This window comes from Trachurus japonicus, chromosome 17 (genome assembly GCF_045865225.1).
Source record: "Trachurus japonicus isolate A0001 chromosome 17, Traja_1.0".
NCBI lineage: Eukaryota > Metazoa > Chordata > Actinopteri > Carangiformes > Carangidae > Trachurus > Trachurus japonicus.
Genome location: NC_140923.1, coordinates 35,803,542 through 35,830,906, shown reverse-complemented (window position 1 = coordinate 35,830,906; position 27,365 = coordinate 35,803,542). Strand labels below are relative to the sequence as shown.

The following is a 27,365-nucleotide window of genomic DNA, read 5'->3' as shown; positions in this document are numbered from 1 at the left end:
ATGGTTTTAAGCTCTTTGATACAACTGAAATACAGAAAGCATTAAAAGTGAGTTGGATTTTTACTTTTGAATTTTACATTACATCTGCATGTTATTTGAGTTCAGCATGTAGCAGTAGAAATGGGAGAGACAACAGTAAAATTGATTATGTTCCATGGTGTCATAATCTGCATTTAAACAAAGGAGTAGACATTAAATATAAAGTTTAATCTTAATGTAAAGGCTATGATAAATTCAAAATGAATTGCTTTGTCAGTACAGTTACTCTTAGTGATGTTTTTCAAAATAAGTAGGATGTTCATAAACCTTTTTTTCTCTTTCTTTCTTTCTTTTTTTTGAAAGTTCTTCATTGATTTTAATTCTTCAGTATGAGGATTTAGTAGTAATGTAATGTAGGTGTCTCTAGACTCCTGAAGTTAAAACCTCCGATTAAAAGGACTGTCTCTGCAAGGGCAGCTACAGTATTGTCATCATTATTACAATACGTCATCCCTTTCCCATTCAAATCTATTGGTCCAATGACTGTTATTCGGGGCGTGGCCATATTTGAACGTCGTGTGCTGATTGGTTGGTTGTCGAAAACACAACTGCTAGTGTAGGCACAATGGTCCTGGCTCTTTCTCATCGAAGTTAAATCCAAGTTTTGAAAAAGTTAAAATATAATGTAGTGTTAGGCAGGATATAGTACAGCTTGTCTCCAAATTATATACGTACGGTCTTTTTTTTAAACGGACCCATGTTTTTTGCTCTTGTGAGAAATTAAAGAAAAAAGGAGGAAAAGTCAACATTGTTCGAACTGGATCGTCTAACGTAAGTTCAGCAGCTAACATGCTAACTAGCTAATCCTTTGCTGGATGTGATTCTGTGACCAGATAAATGTTGTTTTCGCACGACTGTGGCTTCCTTCTGGTGTTGGTATTAACGCATTTGGCACAACAAACATGAGACAGAAGTGTCCATTATGAAGGTCAGGTGTTTACACTACGCTGACAAGTCCAGTTACAGTTAAGCATGAATGGAGTTGATAGAGAAATCGATGTCTGCAGAATTAGTGGCACAGCTTGTGCACGATCACATACAATGTTTCTTACGTATAAATATGCTGTACAGAGAGTGTTTCTTGTTAACCACTCTTAATCTTTGTTTTTTTGTTGTTGCGCAATACACATGAGCTGATCCAAGCATGCCCATGATATGATTGGTTTCTGTGCAATACAGGCAATTAAATGAATAGTATAACACTGATTTGCATTTTTATCTTTTGACAGCTTCATAGACATTTCATATATACATGCACTCATTAGTTTATATATGTAGTATAGTATAGTATGTATAGTTTATGCATTAACAGTCCCACTAAGCACCTAAACCTTTAGTATGTGGCATATCCTTATACACACATTTGTCAGTCTAGTGGGTACATTCAAGTGTCTAATACTCTAGTCCTTAGTTTTTTTATTAAAATCTTTTGTAAAGGGCTTGATTTAAATTCATGATCATACTGGTTTTCTAATATTTAGTCTACCCTAACTCACTGTGGTTTATTAGGTATGTCTTCTTTATTGTACATACTGGCTTTCAGGAAGGTATACCTCATAAACTGACAACTGAGCAGCAGCATGTAATTTCAAGTGGGGCACTAAATCTTCAAGCATTTACTCTGAGTTTATTGTTTTGTCAGTGATGTAGGGAGAATTATACAAAGGTTCATACAAATACTGCAACACCAGTTAATCTTAGATGTAAACCTATTAATGCTCACTTTACTTTGTCCTGCAGGCTTCCCAGATTTCCTGTTCCTGTGTGGAAGAATTACCGGTCAGTATCCCAGTGCTGATTTAGTTTTTTCTTTTTTGTTTTGGTACAGGATTTTGCTGGCTCATGGTGTGCTTCTGAGTGTTGTTTCCATAAAAAGACTGTGTGGTCAGAGGCAGTTATTTTAGTGCATGAGTGGTTTGTAAGGGTAAAGAAAATAGATCATATGTATTGTGTGTTTAAGGTGGAATCATGTTGTGACTCCAAAAAGAGACAGTGATTACCTCCTGTATATTTACTATTATTTCACCATTACACACTCTTTAGTGCAGCTCCGCCAGTAGGGCAGGTCTCTCAGAAACACACCCAGCTGGCATACAGGGATGGAAAAGGCTGCACGTTAACTGGCACAAATTGGTGATTATAATAATCTGCAGGAACATGTACTACATACAGTTACAGAGCCGTGAGCTGTGACATTTAACAAGCAACAGGACTAACAGGCTGGGCAAAAAGAAAAATGACTGATGCCATTTCTTTTTGTTTAGACACACCTACTTAGCATAAATGGCCAGAGCCATTTATAGTGTTACGTTTTGTAAATTATGTTAAAAGATAAGTCTCTAGAAATGTACAGTATCCACACCAAGCCCCTCTTAAAATGTCTTCTTAATTATAGGTTTAGTCATATATTCACTGCTTGGGTATGAATTGACATGTTGCATGATGTCAAACATTTTTTGTTACTAGTAGTTGTCACTTGTTTTTAAAATTTGTGCTCCTTTTGCCGTATGAGCTCAGAGGTGAGCTAATGCTCTGAGCTAAAGCACCACCCCCCCACGCCTGTTGCAGGTGTTAATCCAAGATACTTTTTGCACACTGGATTCTTTGTTATGTGGGCAGACCAGGCCTAAATTCATAGATTTTGTGGTTATTGACAATGTTTTGTCTCTTAAATAATATTGAAATGTTAATTAAGCAACAATTGTCATAATTATCTTTGGGGGTAACTTTCTACTCTCATCTTGTCTGCTTATTGTTGTAGGGTGTCGTTGACATGGATAGTCAAATGCCCAACTGCTACAACCAAATAATTTGTCACATGTTCACGGCTATTTAAATAGTAGGAATATGTATAGTATACAAGGTTAGATATGAATAAAACCAACAATGAGTGATTTATATGTAGGTCTGAACATTCGTAAGGAAAAAGAACAAAGTGATGGTCATTTTAATAATAATGTGATGAAAGATACCCTTTTGTCTCTGAAAGGTTTTTAAATAGACACATCAATTGTTGAAAAAACCCAGTTTACAAAAAACTGGCCTGCCTCCATTTCTCATTTTGTGTGTGTGTAGAGGGGAGGGGTTATGGGATAATGTTGGGGGACTGCTGGGTGTGGCTGCATGGAAAAATTAGGTAATGGGTAGTACAGCAGCTACAGTTTGTACTTGTACTTGAGCCATGCAGTTTGCTTATCACTACTCTTTCCTTTGGTGGGAGTCACATAGACACATGCTTATCTGTTTTTTCCTTTTGCAAGAGATGTCTGTTGTGTGTCAGCGCTTCTCTTTTAATTTAGTGACATCTTTCTGGGCAAATCAGTGGCAATTCTCCGCTTGCATACATCCTGGTACATCATGATGCGTACGTAGCTCTTTCACCTTGTCGCACCTTTAGAGCTTCCATCCCCAAGCCTGGATGAACTGAGTCACCATCTTAGATTGACAGCTTGCCTGAGTTGACCCCATCCATTCATTCCCGCCCTTCTCTCTCTCTCTCTCTCGCTTTGCTGCCTGCCCCACTTGTGCACGCTGCTGTTTGGTTGGTGTTGCCATGGCACCGTGCGGCCAGAATGAGGCTTCACATACAGCATCTTGTGTTCTCTTCACAGAGAGCTGCTGACAAGAGATTGAGGGGCCGTGACGCAAAACTCACTGTATACGAAAGCAGCCGTGTGGACTGACTCTCGGGACTCGGCTCTGTCCGACACTCGTGGGGTTACTGCTCCTTGTCAACATTCAGCAGAGGGACATTTTGCATTAAGTGACTTTTTGTTTGGATCGCCTCCTCTTTCCCCGACTCTCCCTTTAACAAAGATTCATTTTTCTTTCTTGTTGGCTGTTGTTTTTAAACGCAACCATTTTTTCGGGAACGAAACTGGGATTTTCCCTCATATTATGCACTTCAATGGATACCAGTGGCTCATTGGTAGGCACGCTGACTAAGGACCAGTCCCTTCATGTCCGCTACAGGTAGGACTCTCCTCTTTCATCTAAGACACATTTGTACAGTAGAAAGAGTGGCTCGTGTCAAATTATGAGTGGGATTCTCATTTCACCATGTTTTGTGCGAGTTTGTTGACCAAGGGCAGGTGAGTTTATTTAAAAAAAAAAAAAAGCTATTAGTCACCTGTTGAACTATTCATATAGGGAGCTCAAGCACCAGGTGCAACCTGCTAAACATAGAAAGAGCTCCTCCAGCTTCAATATTTAACAAGCCCTGAAAAATTCATCAGCGCCGGCTTTGTTTTTCAACACACGTGTCCATCTTATTAGGATCCAGTAAGCATCTGCTAAGTGGGAGGATGTTTGTTGTTTTCCAATAGCTACTGCTGTCTGGAGCGTTGCCCTCAAAGAATTGAGTTCATTATACCACACCACAAAGTCTGCTTGTGGCCGACATATCTAACAAAGCTACTTAGCACTCAGCAGCACCCTAATCTGTCAGATGCACACTCTACAGCCCTAATCTCAGGTGACCAGGTTAAGAGAGAGAGAGCGCTTGGGAGTAAGGCAATCAGATTATCTAAGAAAATGCTGATTGAGCAGTTTCCTCGCTGCCATGCATTGGAAGTTAATACTGTGACAAGCGTCAGTGTCTCCTCGACAGTTTTCCAAACGCGTGATTCTAAAATCTCTCTGTGACGTCAGATGGCCAATGGTGATATCATAGGGAACGAAAGGCTATTTTTAAAACTTTTTTTTTTTTGACTTAAATGAACAACAGAGAAGAGCTTCGTCACCTTTCAGTATAGACCACCAGGTTACGATGAGTTAATCTCTCCATGCTTCAGAGAAAGAGAAGGAGCAACAGCCTGGAAGTGTTTTCCAGTGGAAACCTCAGTAGATGCCTCTCAGATGTTCCATGTGCTGCTGTTGTTGTTCTAAGACACGAAACGCCAGCAGGTAGGCTAGTGTTTGCCACAGCTATAGTGCTAAATGATATGTTGTCGGTAGTAAACAAAGGCTCTTTTAGCCTGAACCTAAAATTGCTGATTACATGAAGTTTATCGACTATTCAGGAGATCATGTTTGCCTTTGTTTGCAAATTATAGCCTAGCTGAATGGTGAAACAAGCTACTGTGTGTGGGTTTGTGTGTCATTTTAATTGCACGCCATAGACTGTGTGAGCTTTTACCTCACGTGAGGAATCCGGTCTAAGTTGTGCCTTTACGTCAGTGTTTCTGGGTCAGTCTTTTAGGATTTTCAGACTAAACCTTGGGTTGGGCACATGAGGGGAAAGCTTGAGATAAACAAACTGAAAAGACTTTGTGTGAACAACAATGCTGCTTCCTGAAAAACAAAGTTTCTGCTTTGCAGAAATATGCTGCTTAATCTAAAGATAATCCATCTGCAGATGAGACGCCAGCCATTGTCTGACCCTCCTTTTATCTAGCCTTGAAATGCCTGAACACATTAATAACTGTGCAATACTTTGTAATTGGGTTGTCTTGTGCTAAAACCATATTCCAGGTTTTTATATTGTTTTACTGTGCTACCTGAACCCATCTGTGTCATCCTTTTTTATTTCAGTATATAGTATTTTTAACTGAGAGTTTAACAACTCTCAGTTACTATCAATTCATTGTCTTCATAAGCTGTATTGTCATATGATTGGGGTAAATTGAATTGCATTGTTTTGTACATTAGATAATGATGTTTGCTCTCTAGATGTTTGTAAGTAATGTCCTGTGAACATTATCTGTGGCACGTCTCTCCACTTTCTGCTTCATTTGACTGTAAAAAGAACCCACTTCACTTTCTGAGTCTATGTCAAAAGGATGTGAGATCTACCATAACAAACAAGCCCCAGTTTGAGCCATTGTTCTCTGCGGGTGGAAGGAAGTAGCATAAAAAACATTCCCTGCTGAAAGGCTTTACTTAGAAAGAGGTCCAGTCATTTGGCTGTAGATCACAGCCAGGGAAGATCTGCTTCTCCACAGCTTCTTAAGCTTTCATCACTGTATTTGGATTCTAGACACTTTTTTTATTCATATTTTTATACTTTTTTGAGCCAGTTTAAACAAGACACCTACTGGATTGGTTCTGCTTCTGTTCGCTGTAGGATGGAGGTGTCCTGCCTGGAGCTGGCGCTGGAGGGTGAGCGGCTTTGTAAGGTGGGCGACTACAGAGCGGGTGTCTCCTTCTTTGAAGCTGCCATCCAGGTAGGCACGGAGGACCTGCAGGTGCTCAGTGCCATATACAGCCAGCTCGGCAATGCTTACTTCCACCTGCACGACTACGCCAAGGCCCTGGAGTTCCACCGACATGACCTCACTCTGACCAGGTCAGGCCAACAACAACACAGCTCCCGTACATTTTCTAATAGATCGTTATTTTATTTTTGCTTACGTAATGTGCCTTGTACAGGACAATCGGTGACCTGCTTGGAGAAGCCAAAGCCAGTGGAAACCTTGGCAACACACTAAAGGTTTTGGGGCGGTTTGATGAGGCTGTGGTTTGCTGTCAGAGGCACTTGGACATAGCAAGGGACATGGCTGACAAGGTGAGGCAGCAAATATATGATAATTTGTATAGTGAAATATTCTGCAATGTATGAGGGGGGTTCAGGAGGCACTGACCATAAGCACTGACATGTTTTTCTTTGGTTTGCGTCAGGTGGGTCAGGCGCGAGCTCTGTATAACTTTGGGAACGTGTACCATGCCAAAGGGAAAAGTATCTGCTGGAGTGGAGCTGAGCCTGGAGATTTCCCTGAGGAGGTCATGACTGCGCTGAGGAAGGCAGCCGAGTACTACGAGTAAGTCACTCACTTATGTAGGTGTAATATTCAGTATAATAATGATGCAGTACCTATAGTGCCGTGTTAGCTGCTGCCTGACTTGATTGTATGTGGATTGTCAGGGCAAATTTGGCATTAGTAAAGGAGCTGGAGGACCGGCCCGCCCAGGGTCGGACCTACGGGAACCTCGGCAACACACACTACTTGTTGGGAAACTTTCGGAAAGCCGTGGCTTCTCATGAACAGGTGGGAGCAGTTTGGATATCTCATCTTTTATAATCTTTTTCTTTTTTTTACCCCAATCCATGACAGGCATTTCTATTAATAGCTAAGTTTCAAATTACAGTGGCTTTAATAAGAGAGATAATGAAGAATGATTCTGTTTCAGCGCCTGCTCATAGCAAAGGAGTTTGGTGACCGCTCAGCAGAGAGACGGGCTTACTGCAACCTGGGGAACGCCTATATCTTTCTGGGGGAATTTGAAATGGCAGCTGAACATTACAAGTAAGCCACAACCCACACATTAATCTTGTCAAATCATTTTCTACATGAGAAAAGTAGGACAGGGCTTATGAACCCATCACACCACATACTGACACTAAGTGTTACAAAGGTAGTAGCAGGATGATTTTTAAAAGTCATACTGTCTTCTCCAAACAAATATAAAGTATTTTAAAATGTATTTCTCTAAATGAATTAAGCAAACACTTACACATTTTGTTCTCTATCTCTACATAAATGTGTGTTGAGCATAGACTGTATGGTGTTGAGTGACATATCACAGTTGTGTTGTCCCACTAATAATAAATTAAGCATATTTATTTATTATATATATTATTTTACATTTTATACATATTACATTACATTTTATACATAATATTTTCCCTCCACATAAAACTTAAAAACAGACAACTGTCTTGTGTATGTCAATGTATATTATCCCCAGACGGTGCCTCTTTTGAGTAGGCAGAGCTATGATGTAGGAAGCGGAGGCAAATATTGAACGCCTCCTTGCAGTGTGTTGACCCAGCTTGTGTGTGTGTTTGCCAGGAGGACACTGCAGCTGGCGAGGCAGCTGAAGGATCGAGCCGTGGAGGCCCAGGCCTGCTACAGTCTGGGCAACACCTACACACTACTCCAGGACTATGAGAGAGCCATAGACTACCACCTCAAACACCTCATCATAGCCCAGGACCTCAATGACAGGTACACACACACACACACACACACACACACATTCACTGTCGGAGTAAGAATTCATGTGTTAAAGCAGAAGTAAGTGGTCCGGTCGTTTTCGCTAATGCTGCGTTCCAGGCAGGCTTTTGAAATCGTAAATTACAGCTTCAAGTCACAACTTACGACTTTGTAGCGTTTCAGGCAACCCACTCGTGTTTTTCCGACCTGTTTTACCGGTGAAAGTCACTATAACGGCCACTCGTAACTTCCGACCGGTGAACTCGTACCAGATCGAACTGGTACCACTTCACGGTCGGAAAAATACGAGTTTCCTTGAACGCACCATAACAGTCCTCGTCGCTACGTCACCACATTCACGGCGTTCCTTGGCTGCACACACAGCCCTGCATGCCGTTCTCTCTCCTCATTGGATAAAAACTGTAGGATACGATAAATGTTTTCTCTTCGGCTCAGAGCAGAGCAGAGTGACTGACAGACCCGTGTTTCAGTCCAAACACTCTATGTAAGTAATTGCTGTCGGAAGATATAACTATTTAAGACTTATATTAAAGCAGATATCATCGGCACGGCCGTTTCGGCTAATGCTGTGTTCAAGGCAGGCTTTTGAAACCGTAAGTTACAGCTTCAAGTCACAACTACGACTTGGTAGCGTTCCAGGTAACCCGTAGCTCGTGTTTTTACCGTCCTGTTGTCTGTGAAAGTTCCCTATAACGGCCACTCGTAACTTCCGACCCGTGAACTCGTACCAGATCGAACTGGTATGACTTCACAGGAAGGAAAAACACAAAGTACGAGTTTCCTTGAACGCACCATGAGTTAGCAGCCCCCGCCCTTGTCAGGCATCAATTGGTCCTCGTGCTACGTCACCACATTCACGCGCATCCCTTGGCTGCACACACAGCCCTTCATGCCGTTCTCTCTCCTCATTGGATAACACTTGTATCCCACAAGGAAAATTTTCTCCTCGGGTTACAGCAGAGCAGAGTGACGGAGAGACTGGTGTTTAGGCTGAAATACTTCATGTAAGTGATTGCTGACGGAAAATAGGACTATTTAGGACTTATATTAACAAAAACATTCCACTGATATCTGCTTTAACACAAATATATCACTTACTTCTGCTTTAAGTATGCTCCTGTACATGGATTGAAAATGTCCTTTGCTGCAGGATTGGCGAGGGCCGTGCATGCTGGAGTCTGGGAAATGCTCACACTGCACTGGGGAACCATGACCAGGCCATGCATTTTGCTGAGAAACACCTGGAAATCTGCAGAGAGGTACATGAATAAATTGCTCAAACATTTACTAGTTGTAAAGCTCAACTTCTTGCGTATATGTTTTATTTTTAATATACCTATTTTTTTAACAGACTGGAGACCGGAGCGGAGAGCTGACAGCTCGTATGAACGTGTCTGATCTCCAGACGGTTCTGGGTCTGAGCTACTGCACAAATAACTCTACCCTCTCTGAGAATAAAGATACAGACTACAATATCCATGGTAAAAAAAACAAAATAACAACTCTGAACTTCACTTGAACATCGTTGGTAGTATAACATGTATTCACAGTGTTCATGTGTTTTAGGAGCAAGGCCCAGGATGGGCAGACGACACAGCATGGAGAACCTGGAGCTGGTGAAACTCACCCCAGACAAGATGAATGTAAGAACTGCTTCTCCAAACTGTTCCACCGTTGTTTTCTCTCAGTTTTTTTTTACTCCTCATCGTGGTAACCTCTCTGTTTCTATGTATTTAAGGGTCAGAAGTGGAACAGTGACATCCTGACCAAACAGTCCAAACCCTCCCTGGTTAAGAGCTCCTCCAAGCTGTTCTTAATCAACCGTCTGCGTGGGAAGAAGTACAAGACGGGCAGCTCCACTAAGGTCCTCCAGGACACCAGCAACACCCTGGACGCCAGTCAGACCCCCGTGCAGGGACCACAGAAGGTAAAGAGCACAGGACGTACTGATGACCACACACACGCCTCATTCTTCTGCAGCCATCATCGAACAAAGTCTGTCCTGTTTCGTTCTCTATTAGCGACTCAGTCCTGATATGCTCGGAGACGAGGGCTTCTTTGACCTGCTGAGCCGTTTCCAGAGCAACCGTATGGACGACCAGCGCTGTTCAATACAGGCTAAGGGCAGCAGGTTATCAATAAACAGTGGCCCAGAATCGCCTCCCAGAGTCATCAGGAAATGTGAGTCTGTTCATTCAAACACTCAAATCTTCCCATTGCCACAGTAACACTTCCTTTTCTGACCGAAACCACTAACCCCTCCTGTTGCTCTCTCCTCTCCGACCGCTGCAGCCGTGTCAGAGTCTGCTAACATGTCAGGCGCTCCAGGCCGACGGTTGGAGGAGTCGTCAGCAGCGGGGGGAAGTCTGCCCGGCCTCAGGGTCCATCAGAACAGCAACCAGGCCGTGCTCAACCACCTGTTGGCCGCTGACAACGCTGAGCCCGACGACGACTTCTTTGACATGCTGGTCAAGTGCCAGGTACCTGATTAGTTAGACTATTTTCAAGACCATTACTGTATTCAGTACCAGTACTCATAATAATCACATGGCTTGATATTTACATTATTCCCCAGCTAAAAAGAAAAGATAATTTCATTTTAAAAAATCTATACCATATTTAATTGAGACTAAGTTTGGATTGAACAGAAGAACACAGCACAGAATCTGCTCAAGTCTTTCCCACTTTTGACACTGGTGCAACCAAGTTTCTCAGATGGTTACACAAGCAGATACTTTTGTAGAACATTTTTAATTATCTTCAAGTTATTGAATGAGCAAGTGACAGGGAGAGACATCTGCGGTTAAAAAAAGTCCAGCTCGACTGAGACCAAGACCTTGAAAATGTGGTCTCAAGACTAGTCTAGACTAGAGTACAACTCTAGTGTTAGGAGCAGTTCCTGCACAACAAAATTGTCATGTGATTCCCCAAATGAGACATACCCAGATCTCAAACTTCTATCCTCTCTTTCCAGGGGTCCCGTTTGGACGACCAGCGCTGTGCCCCTCCCCCTCCACCTGTCCGAGGGCCCACTGTACCGGACGAGGACTTCTTCAGCCTCATCATGCGCTCTCAGGCCAAACGAATGGACGAGCAGCGTGTCACCCTGCCCTCAGCAGCCAACGCTACAGCCAGGCCCAACTCCAGCTCCAACTGAACTAAGCACTAAAGGGACAGACAGGTTTCTCTTTGTTATTGTTCTTAAACTCATGAAGGTGTGGACAGCATTGTTCTTGACCCGTGGGGAGGTCAATCAGAGCAAAGCCTCGAGTCTCTCTTTATATGTGTCCTTTCGGACAAAACAAAGCACTGTCAGCATTGTATATAGTATACAGTTTGGAAATATTTCAAATTAATGACTCATTTCGCACAAACTTGCACAGCACCAACAAGCTCAGTAGAATCAGGGACAAATGTGTTGTTGTTTTTAATTTGTTGTTTTTCACAATTCTCTACTCCTGCAAATTTCATTTCACCCTGTGTGTATTTTTCAATACACAACTGCATTTATGTTTGTATTTATTGTACTTTTTTATGATTGTTAAGATTCTTCTGCCGTCCGTCCACTATGCTTTCATGTGTTCTCAGAGTGGACACAGAGGTACAGCACTCTTTCCATGTATTTTGTATATATGTGAGGTTTTTGTTTGGTTTAGCAAGGTCAGACAGAGGAAACTAACAAAAACTATGTTAAGCAAAACTGTTGGGTAAACGATGAATTTAACCCTTGTGCAGCCCTTATAGTCTTTTGTACTAAATGTTTTGAGTGAGGTCAGATAAATAAACCCTCATTATTGTAGGCATCTTGTTTGGACTTCCTTCTTTAAAAAAAACAAAAAAACATTTACAGTAACGTGAACTCATTTCAACAGAACACACAGCTTGTGTAAAAGACACTTTATTGAACGTACCAGCAGTCAGACTTGAGTTAGCTTTAATTAATTTAAGTCACTTTTAAAAACAAGAATTAGAAAGGCTAAATACAAGAGCCACTAGCATTTCCAAAACATACCTATTAACTGTACATACATAAACACAACTGAAATAAATACATCTATGTACGTATTAATTTGGCCTCATTTGTTATACTATACATGAACATAAAAACTTAAATATGCATCTTTGTAAGTAAATAAATGTTAAAAGTGCGCATGTAAAATACAAGAAAAGAATACAATGCATATGCCCGAAATACTGTTTTGAAATAAATATCAAAACAACCGTGCTTCCATTCAGATTTCATTGTGCATATGGTTATAACCCTCATTATGGGATAAGACTGCCACCTACTGTTGTTATATTATTACAGCAGGGGACAAACCAAAGCTTTTACTGGAAAATCCTAAATTGAACGCTCGGGTGCTCAACCAAAAAAAATTACACTTTGTATTTCCCTTTGATACGGACATAATAACAATCCTCCATTGCAAGCAAGCCATTGCAAGACACTGTAACAACTACAGCGCAAAAACACTGATTTCAAATTTAAAACATATGCACAAGCTAATTTACACATTTTGAGTTGGAGTAATGCAGTGGACACGGTAACGTTAGACATCAGTACATCCCACAGGGAAGCAACAGCTTACTGACTGGCAGATAGTTTCATGTCCACAGATTCAGCCTTCAGATAGGAAAAAGCTCACGACTGACACACTGGAAAATTACATTTTACACCATAAATTCAACTCTTTGTTTCCCCCCTAAACAATATAGCAGCATTACACCAGCTGTAAGAAAATGATATGCAAAATAAGGAATGTAGGATTTCTCAAAATAACTTGACAAAATTTGATCCTGCAAAAATGACCACATTGTCTTTTTTTTTTTCCATTTTTAACATTTTTGTTATGGAAACTGAAAACTGAAGGAAGGCACCATCATGAACAAAGCACTATGTCCTGTCAAACCTCAACAGCTCCTCTGTGAAAAGGACGTGCAGCAACGGAGCGGTGTGTGTGTGTGTGTAAAGCGTGAAGATGTAAACCGACACCATGTGGATCAAAGGAAGTGAGAACGGTGAACGATGCTGCTGTTTTACCCCTCTCAAGATCACAACAATCAGTGGGATAACTGCAAATGTGAGGGATGTAAAGAAGACGAAGGAGAACATGCAACGTGTGTGCTTTTGATGCGTCACAGGTTTGTATCCATTTGGTTTCCTACAGACAGAAGAGAAAGGCTCATTCACCTTAGGTGTGTGCGTGTGTTTTCAAGCTCTATAGCATGTTGAAAGGGTGTGACCAAGTTGATAGTGCTGGAGGAGCAGTGTTGTTTTAGGTTTGTGTGTGCATGTAATTGTGTTTGTGTGTGCGTGTTAGGGGTTGTGTGTCCAGAGTGTAACAGTGCGGTCAGCGGAGGAGGAGAGGAAGGACAGGTCCTGTGTGTGCCATCGACACTGAATCACCTTGTCGCCGTGTTCTCCCACCACGGTCTGAGGCAACTGTTTGGTCAGGTCACCTAGAAACACACACACACACACAGAAGAAACACAGGTCAGACAGACAGATGAAACAATACGACACACACCTGCTTAAAGGACAATTCCGGGCGAATTCAACTCTGGGGTGTATTTTCATATCATTTTAGGTCTAAAAGAATGAATCTGAAGATTTTCAGTTTAATCGCTCCTGTTTTGCGGTAGTTGCATCTGTCCCCGAGTCCCCACGGCAGCAATGAATGGGAGTGGATGTAAGTTCTGCTGTTTAGGCTGTTTCCAGCCCTCAAAGCCGCAATTTTTTTCCACAGACAGCGTCAGATGGCTACTCAAACATGCACCGAGAAGTTTATTTACTTCAAGCAAGCCGGCATGTTTGTAAAACTAGATCTAATTCAAAGTCTCCCGGAGTCTCGCGCGAGCCCGAAGTTGCAGTGCTGGTGTATTCAGGCGCAGTAGGAGCTACCGCTTGTGTCATAAACACAGGAATATCAACTCTTTACTTGCTTGAAGTGTACATTTTTTTCCACAGACAGCGTCAGGTGGCTACTCAAACATGCGCTGAGAAGTTTTTTTTACTTGAAGCAAGTAAAGAGTTGATATTCCTGTGTTTATGACACAAACGGTAGCTTTTCCCACTGCATGTGAACACACCGCGCACGGCAACTGGGTCTCGCGCAAGACTCCGGGAGACTTTGAATTAGATCTAGTTTTACAAACATGTCGGCTTGCTTGAAGTAAATAAACTTCTCGGTGCATGTTTGAGTAGCCATCTGACGCTGTCTGTGGAAAAAAATTGCGGCTTTGAGGGCTGGAAACAGCCTAAACAGCGGAACTTACATCCACTCCCATTCATTGCTGCCGTGGGGACGCAGGGACAGATGCAACTACCGCAAAACAGGAGCGATTAAACTGAAAATCTTCAGATTCATTCTTTTAGACCTAAAATGATATGAAAATACACCCCAGAGTTGAATTCGCCCGGAATTGTCCTTTAAGGCAAAATTAGAACTAATAAGAATTAACTTATTAGAATCAGTTCTAACAACAACAAGCCACAGCAATAGAGTGCCTAAGCGGAAGCAGGATGTAACGTCGCCATGGGACCTCAATTCGGAAAAAGTCTCCATGGAAGTGAACGGGAGTCAAAGTTTTATTTCGTGATCCGATTGAATTGTGCCATGAGAAAAAAATATGACTTCTACCTGTTTAAAACATGGCGTTTCATGGCAAAAAAGCAACAGTTTATCGTAAAACCGCAACGGAAGAATGTACACATCGGGTGTCCCACAAAAAATACGTCACCAACTGACACGGGAAAAGGCGGCATTTGCTGTGTGACGTCACCTACGCGACTTGTAGTCTTTCTGGTTATGGATTCTTCGGAATTTTATTTTACAATAGTTTTACGATAAACTGCTGATTTCTCGGCATGAAACACGATGTTTTAAACAGGTAGAGGTCATATTTTTTTCTCATGGCACAATTCAATCGGATCACGAAATAAAACTTTGACTCTCATTCACTTACATGGAGATTTTTCCCGAATTGAGGTCCCATGGCGACCGTTACTTCCTGCTTCCGCTTAGGCTCTCTATAGTAACAGAAATACACAACTGTCCAAATAGGTCTGGTAAGACAACACCTGAAGACACTAAAGGTGGAAATGCATCACGCTGAATGAAACCTACCTTGGAGGTTGGTGACTATCACCTTCGTATCATAGGAACCAGTCAGCAGGTAATGTGCTCCGGGGGAAAACCTGACAGATCGGACATCGCTGGTGTGTGGCCGGTACACCTGGACGATGCGTCCTCCTCTGATGTCATACAGCATGCATGCGCTGTCTTCCTGTCCTGTTGCTAAGAGACGGCCACTGGGATCGACTGCTACCGAGGCAACGGGACTGCCTGTAGAGTGAGGGAGAAAAAAAAAAGGGCGTAGCTGTAAAAAACCAGCATATGATCTGCAGTAACAGTCGTCCTCTGCGCTGACTGAGAGCGATGGAGGGAGAGGCTCTCGCGGTGTCGTACATAATGATGTATGCATGTGAAAGGAGGAATGATGCACAGCCTCACCTGAGCCGTGGAAAGCGGTTCCCACTACGCGGACACAGCTGGGCACCCTGAGGTCCCAGAAACGCACCGTCTTGTCTTGGGAGCCAGAGGCAATCATCCAACCTCCCCACGTGTATAAGGACAAAATGTGACCTGGACAGAAACACAAACAAGATACGTCTCAGTGGCGACTCAGTCTCTTTCCATCTTTGACTCATCTCATGTTTTGAGCTGGCAGGAAATACTGGTGGGGCTGGACAATAATTTGAATTGAACTTCGATTTTGGATCCAAACGATCTCAAAACGTATATACAGTAATCGAACCAAAACTATTAACTATTGGGATTTTATTCTGAAAGACACGCCCATGCACGATTCTGCCCCCGAACGAGGAAACTCGTGTGGTGACCGGCGGTTTGTTAAAACCAGCGCGAGTGAAGATGGCAGAAGGAGAGCGGCGCTGTTTGGTTTAAGGTTTCCAGATTATAAGATTTTAGTGCACCTGGTGTGGTGTTTCTGCCCACCGCCCAAGCTGGTCAGGCAATTAAAAAATATATACAGTATATACATACATAATCGTGTAAATAATTGTGATTTCAATACTGACCAAACTAATCGTGATTTTGATTTGTCATTTTTTATTATTATAACCTTTATTTAACCAGGTTTGTCCCATTGAGATCCAAGATCTCTTTTGCAAGAGAGACCTGGCCAAGAATGGCAGCACATAAAGTTTCAACACATAGTCACATAGACATAAAAAAAAAAAAAAAATAGAATACAAATAACAATTTAATGTACAAGATTAGTTAAATTAATTTACAAGATTAGTGAGTGTACCTGTGTGTCCACTGAGGGCGTGCAGACCCTGTCCCCTCTGACAGTCGGTGGTGTAGATGTTACAGTCTCCTGCTCCGGCACTGATCAAGATGGCTCCTCCACTTTCTGGACCCTCCATGAAGGCCAGGTCTCTGATGGTGCCATCGTGCATGCTGAACTCCAAGTCTGGCCCTGGGACACAGACAAAGGCACACGTAACGCACACAAAAATGAGGCTGCTGACACCTACTGATGTTGTTATGATCCATGCAGAGCAGAACTCACCTGTAGCGTTACACGTCTCCGCGCTAAAAGGCAAAACTTTGACATATTTGTCATTGGAGCCTGTGGCCAGCAGCTGCCCACAGTGACTCCACGCCACACAGTAGATGGAGCCTTTGTGGTGTTTGTTCCTCTTGAAGCGGACGACCGGCTGCTTCGGTGGAGTCGAACCGCTGAGGTGAAGAGAAAGGAGAGGAAATATAGATGGCAGAAGATACAATATGGTAGATATATTGGCCTGGAACGCATTTGACTGCCAGTCGTTCTATCAAGCATATAAATTAAATCTCAGTCAGTAATGGGGGCTGATTAGACATTGTTTTTAAGCTGTCCCATTGGTCACCTTGTGTTCAGTGCTTCTGGATAAGCGCACACACGTAGTGTTTTGGAGTTGGACCCCACGGCATACAGCGAGCCGGACGGGTGGAAGGCGACAGCTCGAACAGCCTGAGTGTCCTCCAGACTGTGCACGGGCACAAACAGTCCTTTTGGCTTGTCGCTCTGGAAAACACACAACCACATATGAAAACACATTAACACACAGATTACATGTCATTACAGTATAATCTACTCTGATCTTCTCTGCCCTCTGACATTCGTCCTCCCGTGATGCCAATGTGACATCACTGCCATTCAGATGAAACAGTTGTAATCTGCTTAGTCAAATTAGCATTACACCGCGTTGTCTTACGCTGTGACGAACGAAGAAGGGAATGTGATGAACTTTAAAATCTGATCAGAGACGCTCAGAGGACGCTTAATAACAACTGTGCCTGCAGAATACCAGAACCAGACCGGTGTGAAAGACGACAAACGACCAACTGGGTGTGAATAAATAAGACTGTGAACACACAGGAGTCATCTCAAGTTCAGTGAAACCATTATTTGCTTGTTGAGGTATGAATTTTAAGTTTTCAGCTTTTTTTTTTTCATCTTTACCTGTTTACTTCGGGTTAGGGAGCCTGGAGAGTCACCTTGTTGACCCCCTGCCGGTTTCTGCACGCTGCCAACAAACAGAAAACACAGTCATCATCTAATCCAACGAGTTCTAAAATGAAATCAGTGCACACACAAAAAAAGAAAACACACCCACACCTACCTATTAGAGACAACAGGGGACTCCTCTGGTTGCGGGACGATGCGTCCCCCCACCGTGCGCTGTGGGGTGCTGCTGAGCACTCCTCCCCCGTCGGTCATGCTCTGCTCCGGGGTCACAGACGGAGGATTGTTATTGTCCTCAGAGGCGGCCGTGTTCCCGTTGCCGTTGCACTGCTGAGCCAAAGATTTCACCTCCTCCCCTAAATTCTCCATCCCCACGTTGAGCTCCTCCAGCTTCTGGATGGACCTGAGTCATTCAAACAAACAAATACACGCACATGTTCATTCATGCTCTCTGTCGTCATAAACAGTGGGCTTTCTCGTGTTAGAAGGGAACTTTCACTTTGCTTTTCACTTCTGGGTACAGGCTCTTGGAGCACTGACAGGCTAGTTTAATCTAGTTAAAACTACACAAGAGCACAGGACAAAAGAAAACTGAAATAATGATGTAATTATGCACGGCTACCCTTGTGAATAATGCAGAGGTTATACAGACAAGGAGAGGTAGGGGAGAGGGGGGACTGGGAGGAAGTCTCTGGGGACAAATCAAAGGGCCTTTGTCCTGCTGACAGATGCCAAAAAAAATAAATCCACGTCATTTTTCTCATGTTGTTGAAACTAAATGTACTCTAGTGATTTGAAAGCATATTGAAATCGCCAAAGTGGATATTTCTGATTTTTTTGTGGGTAAATCCAAGGTCTAATATTGTGTATATAAATCAGACACATGGGATTTGATGGTCCCATGTGATGTGATGTAGCTCATCACAACAGATGGTGTAGCTTGTGTGGACTGGAGGCAGGTTTTGGGGGAGGTGTGTGTATGTGTGAGTGTGTGTCATGCCAGGAAAAGTCACATGGGACCCATCATTATCAAGACCTTAACATATCTACTTGTTCTTGTCTTGACAGCTGCTGCTCTGTAGTGTGAAATATTAAGAGCCACGCAGCGATTAGGCTTCACTCAGTCGACCTGCACCACAACTACTACTGAGGAGTTTTCTATATCTTAGTGTTGCAGTTGTTAAATACAGCAGGTGTACTCCCTGAACCTGACGGCTGACATTTACCGCCCCTCCTGCTGTGTCTGTACCTGTTGAGGAACTTCTCTGTGAGGCTGTGCTGCATGTCGCTGGGCGGGGGCTCCTGCTGGACCCCTCCCTCCAGAAGCATCTGCTGGTACATCTGCCTCTGCTGCTGCTTCTGCTCCAGGTGCTGTTGCACACGAAGCCGCTGGCGATAATACTCCTCGTACTTCTCTGTGGAGTCACGAAGCTGAGGATTGAACACAAAACCAAAATCACCCATTAAATAATACAGGGAGGTTTTTTTTTTCATTTTATTTCCAGTTTTCTCTCTCTGCTGCACATATGTCCTTCATGAATAATAGATTAATCTGTTTTTGCTTCAATAGTGCATGGCAAATCGTTTCAGTTAAATGGCTGACCTGGAACATTTTCATCTTCTGAACCAAGCTACAAAAAGAGAGTTAACTTTGAGGGATAGTTCATACATAACCTATTATTCACACACCCACGGTACACAGCTAAGCGTGTTAGAAGTCTGCTGCCAACTCCTAATAGCACTGTTCAAAGTCAGCATTGTGATTATGTGAACCCTGCTCCACCCCGCTCTGTCAGCTCAGGTATTAGAGGGGGGGAGGAGGGTGAGGACAGGTCACTTCCCCCCTCTGTCCTCTGTTTCCTGTCCCTGATGATCTGATGGGACAGGATCTATGTCAGAGAGAGGTGGGGCGGGGGGGCAGGGGGCGGGGGGACTGGCAGTGAGCCAGCGCTGGAAAAAGGGACAGAGCGGGTAGGAGTGTGACAGTGAGATCACAGAGGCCCCAAAGTCTGCTTCTGTTTCCGGCCTCTTTATGCGTCTCCAGGGTGACGGGCAAGGCGGAGCAAAGTGCTAACTTCACACCGAGCTGCACAAGGAGCCCAGAATAGAACGCATGAGACAGACGGACACAGATACTGTATTAATAGTGTGTTTACAGGCAACATGGGGACAGTAATGACTCATTTTTGTGGTTAAGCCCCTGGTGTGTTGAGCCACGTGTCCCCACTGACCTGGAATCAGACCCACCTGGGTCCAGTCTCCTGGGTCCTTTGTTAGCTACCATTGTACATTAGACAAGCCTCCTCACTGTCCATTTTTAAAACCAGTCTTAAAACCCATTTTTACTCCCTGGCTTTCAACTCCGCATGAGACTTTACTCTTGTTTTAGTGTTCTTATGGCCCTGCTTTTATTTATTGTTTTATTGTTTCTAATTTCTTTTAAAAACAATGAAACAACTGTTTTTATTGTTTCAGATTGCTTTTAAAAACAATGAAACAACTGTTTTTATTGTTTCAGATTGCTTTTAAAAACAATAAAACAACTGTTTTACTGTCTGTTTTATTTATTTTAGTGCTTTAATTGTTTTATGTCTCTGTACAGCACTTTGTTTTCAATTACAGTTGTTTTAAAGTGCTATATAAATAGTAAATAGCTATATAAATAATGAGTTGAGTTAGTGGCTGGACACTTAAAACTGGACCTGCTTTATGTCTAATAATCTATAAATTGACAGAAAACTAAATAAAAACATGATCATTATTACTAAGATAACTAAATAATAATTAATTCATTTTCAAATAACTGTGTGAAATCTTCCTCCAAAGCATTAAGGACCAAAAAATGCTTTTCATAAATAATGTACCGTACACATTTATGCAGTGGTTATGCAGCTTCTTTTTCTAGTTTACATTTGTCCATATTTTAGTAAATTAGCATCATTATAACTGGTTGTTGAGTCTTATGCAAGCTCTGAAATAAACATCATTTTGTATTCCTAAGAAGATTAATGGCTTTTTACTGTGACAACGAGACATCCAAGATAATCGTATCCTAGGAAATCATTGTGTATGATTACAAAAGACCATTTCTCACATGCACTGGTGTGATACGACATACAAACAGAAAAATCTACGTGGTGGACGGATGAAGTCCACACATCACTCTGAGCAGCCATGTCAGCCTGGAAAGTGACATGGCTGTAGGAGGATGACTCAGACACATAGCACTAAAAACATTCATCAAACATGCACTATGTTTAGACTTTCATTTTCGGCAACACCCATCAAGAAAAGAAAACAAGAGAGGGATGTAATACAGAACGCGTTCAGTGGTGTGTGACATGCAACAGGTCGAACAACTTAAAAATCAAAAGGTCAACAATCTGTTTACCTCATTCTTGTCAGCGGAGCCAGCTGTTGGTGCGTCCTCGCCCGGAGCGGAGGCAGGCCGCAGGCTCTGAGCTCCGGCTGAACTCATCATTTTATCCACAGGTGTGTCTGTCCTCGACCTTCACAGAGAAAACACACCCAAAGCGACAGATTACCTCGGCACGTGATAAGGTGTTGAACATAGCTGAAGTGTCAAAACACCCTCAGAGGCTGATCCGGTTGTAGACAATGATTTTAAAAGGAGCTATAGGTAAGAAATGTAGAGCAAGTATCAGACAATCACCCAATATGCCACCAGAGACTAAGGAATCATTTGAAATACTAACTCATCTAACTGACAACAATAGTAAAGCCGGGGCGGTGCGTGGCGCAGTGGGTAGAGCGGCCGCCCCATGTAGAGGCTACAGTCCTCAACGCAGGCGTCCCCGGTTCGAATCCCGCGTCGGGCAGACCCTTCCTGCATGTCATTCCCCCTCTCTCTGCCTCCCCCTTTCCTGTCTATCTATACTGTGGACTATCGAATAAAGGCAAAAAGCCAAAAAATATACTTTAAAAAAAACAAAAAAACAATAGTAAAGCCAGAATATTCGCATATATATACTTTAAAAAAAACAAAAAACAATAGTAAAGCCAGAATATTCGCATTTAAAACAATTTTTATGTTTTGGTTTTGTGTTTTGGCCTGTTCTGTCTCCCAATCACAAAGTCAGTGGCATTTGGGCATCCAGGTTGCCAGTTACCACTGAACTAGCTACAAGCATCAGACATATGGATTATGTCTGATGTTACATAATGAAAAGACCTCGCTATGACTCTCAAAAACGTATTGACCAAAAGCAGAAACACGCTAAAGTATTTTGAATTTAACTGCAGCAACAGTCTGGCCGCGGTCTTATATATCGCTCCTTATCATCTGAATTTCCCTCCTAGGGATTAATAAAGTATTTTCTATTAACTTGATCTGAGCCCTTACGTTTCAGGGGATTCCTCAAAGATGCTGTGGCAGTCGGAGCTCTCCATCATGAGACTCCTGCTCAGGCTCTGCCCTCCCGCCCCGGGGTAGTGGAAGTTGGCAAACGAGTGGGACATGGGAGAGACCCCTTTACCCGGCGCTACCTCCCCTCCGCTCGCTCTCTTGTCTTGGCCGGACAGCCCGTAGGACAACCCGTCCAACGCCGGGTTCAAAGAACGTGACATGTAGGTGTCGGCGGACTGTGGGCGGCGGAGGGGGGAGGAGGGGTACGGAGACAGTTTGCTGATGAGCGGGGTGAGGAGGTCAGCGTAGCCGGTTTTGGCGGGCTTCACCAGGCGGTCCACGTGGATGTTGAGCTGCTTCTGTTCGAAGGCGCAGGAGAAAACGCTGTGGGTGAGGTTCTGCATCCAGGAGAGCATGGACAGGTCCAGGTCGTCGCACCCGTTGCCGCACAGCAAGTCGACGCCCAGGAGCACCTCGCTCTCTGTGATCTCTTCGCCCGTGGCCTTGCTCTGTGTCAAACAACAACAACAGCCAACTCATCCACCAACGCACACTTCCTCAGGGTTCAAAGAGCTATTCAAATCAGTATTTATGTTTAGTTTTAGTGGTTCAAACCTGGCAGAACTCCACGCAGCACTCGTACAGGACTCCCTTGAGAAGCAGCTGGAAGAGGCGCTCCCTGCTGGCTTTGAATCCAGCCTCGCTCAGTTTCCTGTCTGCTGGGATGAACTCTGCCACCATGGTGCACGCCTCCTCAAAACACTGCACCCTGGCCGTGCTCGGGTTCCAATCCTGAGGGAGCCGAGCAGAGAAATCAGACATAAACACGGGGAGGCAACAACATCACCAACAACAACAAAAAGGTTACTGTTATGGTAGTGAAGTCACGGCACATCTACTGTAGCTAAACTCTTGCCTTGAACTCAGCATGGTTTGTGAGACGTGGCAGAGTGAGGAGCAAACACAATTTGCTGTAGTCATCTTTAGTGGGACAGAACTCCTCCAGGGCATGGAGACACTTGACTGCTTCCTGCATCGTGAACTCCAACTGGAAAAAAAAAAACATACAGAGAGAGACAGATGAGAAAATTCCCCTCTGAACAGCTGAGTTAAAAAAAAACAATGTTCTTTCTGAATGAGCTTTATCTCTGGCAGCACATCACAGCCACAGCTGAGACTTTTAAATGTTTCATATGAGGCGAAAAGAAAAACACAAAACCAGCTTCATGGCTAAAATACACAAGAGATCTGAAAATTACCAAGAAAAATTAGAAAACTTTTTGTCCTAAAATCTCATCCTGAACCCTCCTGGACAGGTTATTGCCAACACACAGTGAAGGCAATATCACAACAACCGATACACAGCCCTGGGCGCATTATCGCCAGTGAGCACGTAGACTGATACAATGTCCGCAGATGCCCAAAGAGGTCTGATCCAATCCTGTTAATAGGACACGATAGCTCTGGCACAGTGTCACAGGCAGCATGCACGGCTATGCCATGTGACAGCCAGCCCACAGCTAGCCTAATTTAAGAGTATGAGTGGAGAAGACAGAATGAGTGTATCAGCAATGTGTGATTATGTGAAATACTTGGTGCCAGATTTATTGATTTGGCAGGCAAATTATTAGCAATTAGGAATTATGAAGCGTCGTATTTGTTTAAGAGCCGTCTCTGTTTTCTGTTGGTTTATAACTAGCAGAGTCCAGGTATTCGCCAGGACGTCACAGGGGAACAGATCTCTTCTCTAAAATGGCTTACTCTCCAAAAAATAAACAGCTTAATCCAGATAAATCTTTAACTTCAATGTGGCCACTGTTTAGCACACACATCTACATGCACATTATTTTCCTCTCTTTGTTAACAGATCGTCAGCTTTGTTCAGATAACTTGTTGAGATGCAGTTTAAACCAAAATGTGTTAAAGACTGTTGGTTATTTCTCTTCTTGTCTTTGAGATTCAGCCTTTTGGTTTACTGGCATGACAATCAGTGACAGTCGGTGGGAAGACAAAGCAGCACTGTCACAAAGTCTTTTCAGTAGGATGGAGATTCACGGCCTAGGAGGTTTAGGAGGCTGAGATAATATAACACTTACCGTGATTCACCAAATTAAGTGTTTTGACTTACGTGCTGTGGTTCATCCTCTGCAGACATGGCGTTATTCACACACAGAGCCTCCAGAAACTTCTGCTTCAGGATGATGTAACGAAACCTGAGCAAAACGCACAGTAGCTTAATGCACAAGCAGCCTGAGTCGTGTTGATGTTTTTTGTTTTTGTGTTTTGTGTTTTTTAGAGCTCAGAAGTTATGAAACAGTGACTTTGAGGCCAAACTACCAATAAATGGAAAATGTGCACACACACAAAAAGGTACACATGAGCTTAAACACACCAAAATGGCTTGAGGCAGTGAACTCACCTTTTTCTGTCAAACTTGTCCATGCACTCCAAAGGCTGAATAAACTGCAAAACCTCATCCCACTGTCCATCAAGCACCAGTTGCCTGAAACAGAGCCAGTGTATTTTTAATTGTGTTTTCATATTTAAATGTCCAACAAATCAGCAAATTCAAGCGATTTCTTTTTATTGAAACACACTGAAAGATCTGTAACGTCCCTCGTGCTGTGATATATTCTTTATAAAGGTGAGACAGCCTGTTAGTAGACACTTCATACTAGAAGGTGAAATAATGTATTTAATACTCAGGCTGAGAAGAGCTGCAGATGACACACTGCTGGCTGACTTTCAAGCGAGCACTTACATCTAATGCATGGGTGCAGTGTTACACTATCTACAATGCAGAGGACACTATCAGAAACACTACACCTGGGACTCGAACAGCTGCCTGTTGTTTCTGTGCTTTTTGGAGCCGACAATCTGACACAACTGCAGCCAGACCGTGTGATGTGATTCTTTTGCTGCCGAGTTCAAATACCTGAGAAAGAGCATGTCGTCGGAGTAGAGCCCGTTGATGACTCCACTCTCCTTTTCCAGAGCCAGCATGCTGATGTGCAGTTTCCTGGAGTTGAGAAAATCCAAGATCACCTTGATGATCTCCACCTCCTTCACATTTATGGTTTCTTCCGCTGTCATGGTGACGGCTGTTGGGCTGTTGCCGCCGATGAAAGTCAGGAGGCGAAAAAGAAAAAAGAAAAAAACAGCAATCAAATCAGCAGTTTTGTGATCAGTGTTGGTCTGGATCTCAAATCCGTAATGAGAAAAAATAAGTGGAAGGTAGGGAAATTATTGATTATCACTGTTACAGTCTTTCAGCAGAATCATATGATAGTATTATCTTTACCATGTTACCTGCCAACAATGTTTTGTTTACATGCCTGGCCTTACATATAATACATTACAGAGGGGCTCAGATCATTTCACATCCAAAATCGTATTGGTATCAGAAAATATTAGTTGTTATTGGGATGATTCCAGCCATATCGCCCTGCCCTTAAGGCAATTCGCTTTTGAAAACAAGGAGATGTTTGAATGGAGCTGATGTGCAGCAGTGACTGGAGGACTGTGGTTTCTCTGCTCAGCTCCTAAACACATGCAAGAGATGAACTGCACAAAACTGAAATGAGTACCTCATTCTGTTTGCAGGTTCAACAACAACAAGAGCCCTTACACCGACTGTACAGTCTAGTCCACAGGCTGATCAGCTTTCATTCAACATGCAGATCAAACTCGTGCCTCCAGTGGGGGTAGGTCTCCAAACACTGCTTCACCTATTCTGTAGAAATCAAAGCAGTGCAGTTTGATGATCTGCAACAACCTCTTGTTTGCATGCTGACACTATCTTTAGGCTACACCCAGTCAAATCCATTTGTGGTGGCGTTATGCAAATGTCAGAGCCTGCTCAGTCTCTGCTCTTCTTCAATGCTCTCCAGTACTTCATTTAAATACCACCCAACATCATACAGCTGCTTATTTCTATTATGCTAGGAGTCCTGCTTTATCTTGTCAGGTGTGTGGTCACAGTGAGTTCACAATTTGCGGTATATTAGCTCTTAATAATCGCATTTAGCCCGACTTTAGAAGAAGGGTTTGGTGATGAAACAAAAAAATGTTATGACGACACAAACCATGTAAATGAGAAGTCAACAAGGGCTAAGCAGCAGCAGCAGCAGCAGCAGCAGCTACAGTATCTAACTTGAAAGGATGCACATGTTGTGTCCACAGAGGAGAGAATAGATCATTATACCAACACTGTCATGACAGTGAGTGGCCTATAATGCATCTGCGGTTATCTGCCTGAATAGCCTGCTTCAACAATTACACAGTAGCGGACGCAAAATTAACAATAAAGCTTTTTTTTTTTTTGAAGGAGCCCCCAACCACAATGACCCGAGGCACCAACAACACTGCAGCAGTCCCCGCTGTAGCTAGCACGGGAGGCGGCGAGCTAATAACACGGGCACTAAGCCACAAGTCAAATAGTATAAGGAGCTTAGGCTACTTGTTAGCTTTACATAGCTGGTGAATTTAGCCGAGCCGAGGGATTACACACACACACACACACACACACACACAGCACATTGAACAAACAGCTAGTTACCGTCGCAGCTCGTACAAAGCGGACTAATCTAACGGGCGGTGGGAGAGGAAGCAGGGGACCGCGGAGAGCTAGCGAGGCCGAGGGGGAGAGAGGGAGGCATCATCCGCTAGTTAGCCCCGGACGGGCGGGGTGCGAGCTGCCTGACAGCCTCCCCACCACCACCACCAACACGAGTACCGACACAAATCTGCCCCCTCCCGCGCCGCGATTAATAACTCACCTGTTTCTAAAAATACATGGGATGAAAACGCTGTCCTCCTCCTGAGTGTCTCCGCGCTGTTGGACGGACGCTGTCAAGGCGGCGGTGCTGTCAGTGTTGTTTCCTTTGCCTCTCTCTCTCTCTCTGTCCCTCCTCCTCCTCCTCCTCCTTGTCTGACTCTGTCCCCTCCTTGCTGGATCTTTCTGCGCCGCTACGCTGCGGTCTGCTGCTGCTGCTGCTGCTGCTGCTGCTGCTGCTGCTGCTGCTGCTGCTGCTGCTGCCGCCCATCCCTGCCTGCAGGAGCACCGCCTCCATCCATGCTGCTCCACACACATGGGACTACTTCACATCGATATAGTATAGCAGAGATAATGTGGGCGAATAATAGAATAGCAGAGCATACAAATATGTAAATGCATGCTTAAACTTTGACTCTCTTCACTCTCACTCATTGCCTTGGACTAGGCTACTCTGAAGGCCAACAAGAGATGCAACATCATCACAAACCATGCATGTGTTTTTTGTGATCATTTTTGCTTTTCTTTCACTCTGTGTCTTGCACTGTTGTTGGATGGAGGGGTGTCATGTCAGAAACCACTCATAAGCCTGCAGCCTTCTGTCTTCAACACTTTTAATTATAATTTTTTGCTTATTTTCTTCTTCATTTGTCAATAGGCACACATGCAGTGTTTGTATAAATGTGTGTCTAA

General features: G+C 43.4%; 2 protein-coding genes across 4 annotated transcripts; one reads left to right on the top strand and one right to left on the bottom strand.

Annotated features, from left to right (window-relative positions):
- Window positions 1–577: 577 nt before the first annotated feature.
- On the top strand, window positions 578–12,057 carry gpsm2 (G protein signaling modulator 2). Of its 2 annotated transcripts, XM_085805687.1 has the most exons (16): window positions 578–810; window positions 1,780–1,818; window positions 3,651–4,011; window positions 6,104–6,325; window positions 6,409–6,544; window positions 6,658–6,797; window positions 6,902–7,025; window positions 7,168–7,283; window positions 7,830–7,985; window positions 9,145–9,253; window positions 9,346–9,475; window positions 9,561–9,637; window positions 9,733–9,921; window positions 10,016–10,175; window positions 10,287–10,474; window positions 10,969–12,057. In XM_085805687.1, the coding sequence occupies exons 3-16, from the start codon at window positions 3,947–3,949 to the stop codon at window positions 11,149–11,151; spliced, it is 1,995 nt and encodes a 664-aa protein (XP_085661813.1). In that variant the 5' UTR covers window positions 578–810; window positions 1,780–1,818; window positions 3,651–3,946; the 3' UTR covers window positions 11,152–12,057. The 2 variants fall into 2 exon arrangements, with proteins under 2 accessions (XP_085661813.1, XP_085661814.1); XM_085805688.1 differs by lacking the exon at window positions 3,651–4,011.
- Window positions 11,877–26,935, bottom strand: wdr47a (WD repeat domain 47a). 2 transcript variants are annotated; one of them, XM_085805685.1, is made up of 17 exons: window positions 26,677–26,935; window positions 24,834–25,007; window positions 24,318–24,401; window positions 24,027–24,111; window positions 22,815–22,946; window positions 22,514–22,690; window positions 21,896–22,407; window positions 20,924–21,041; window positions 18,782–18,963; window positions 17,690–17,935; window positions 17,530–17,593; window positions 16,934–17,091; window positions 16,594–16,763; window positions 16,330–16,500; window positions 15,510–15,641; window positions 15,123–15,341; window positions 11,877–13,454 (listed from the first exon to the last, which is right to left on the bottom strand). In XM_085805685.1, exons 2-17 carry the CDS (start codon window positions 24,989–24,991, stop codon window positions 13,312–13,314), a joined length of 2,751 nt encoding a protein of 916 aa, XP_085661811.1. In that variant the 5' UTR covers window positions 24,992–25,007; window positions 26,677–26,935; the 3' UTR covers window positions 11,877–13,311. The 2 variants fall into 2 exon arrangements, with proteins under 2 accessions (XP_085661811.1, XP_085661812.1); XM_085805686.1 differs by lacking the exon at window positions 26,677–26,935 and adding an exon at window positions 26,457–26,479.
- Window positions 26,936–27,365: the final 430 nt, after the last annotated feature.

Bases quoted from the DNA above. Each gene is read 5' to 3' on its own strand.
- gpsm2 (XM_085805687.1), top strand. From the start codon at position 3,947: ATGGATACCAGTGGCTCATTGGTAGGCACGCTGACTAAGGACCAGTCC. The intron at 9,254-9,345 runs GTACATGAATAA...TTTTTTTAACAG, and splicing joins ACCTGGAAATCTGCAGAGAG to ACTGGAGACCGGAGCGGAGA. The intron at 9,638-9,732 runs GTAAGAACTGCT...TATGTATTTAAG, and splicing joins TCACCCCAGACAAGATGAAT to GGTCAGAAGTGGAACAGTGA.
- wdr47a (XM_085805685.1), bottom strand. From the start codon at position 24,991: ATGACAGCGGAAGAAACCATAAATGTGAAGGAGGTGGAGATCATCAAG. The intron at 24,402-24,833 runs GTATTTGAACTC...GCTCTGTTTCAG, and splicing joins GACGACATGCTCTTTCTCAG to GCAACTGGTGCTTGATGGAC. The intron at 17,594-17,689 runs GTAGGTGTGGGT...GTTTGTTGGCAG, and splicing joins TCCCCTGTTGTCTCTAATAG to CGTGCAGAAACCGGCAGGGG.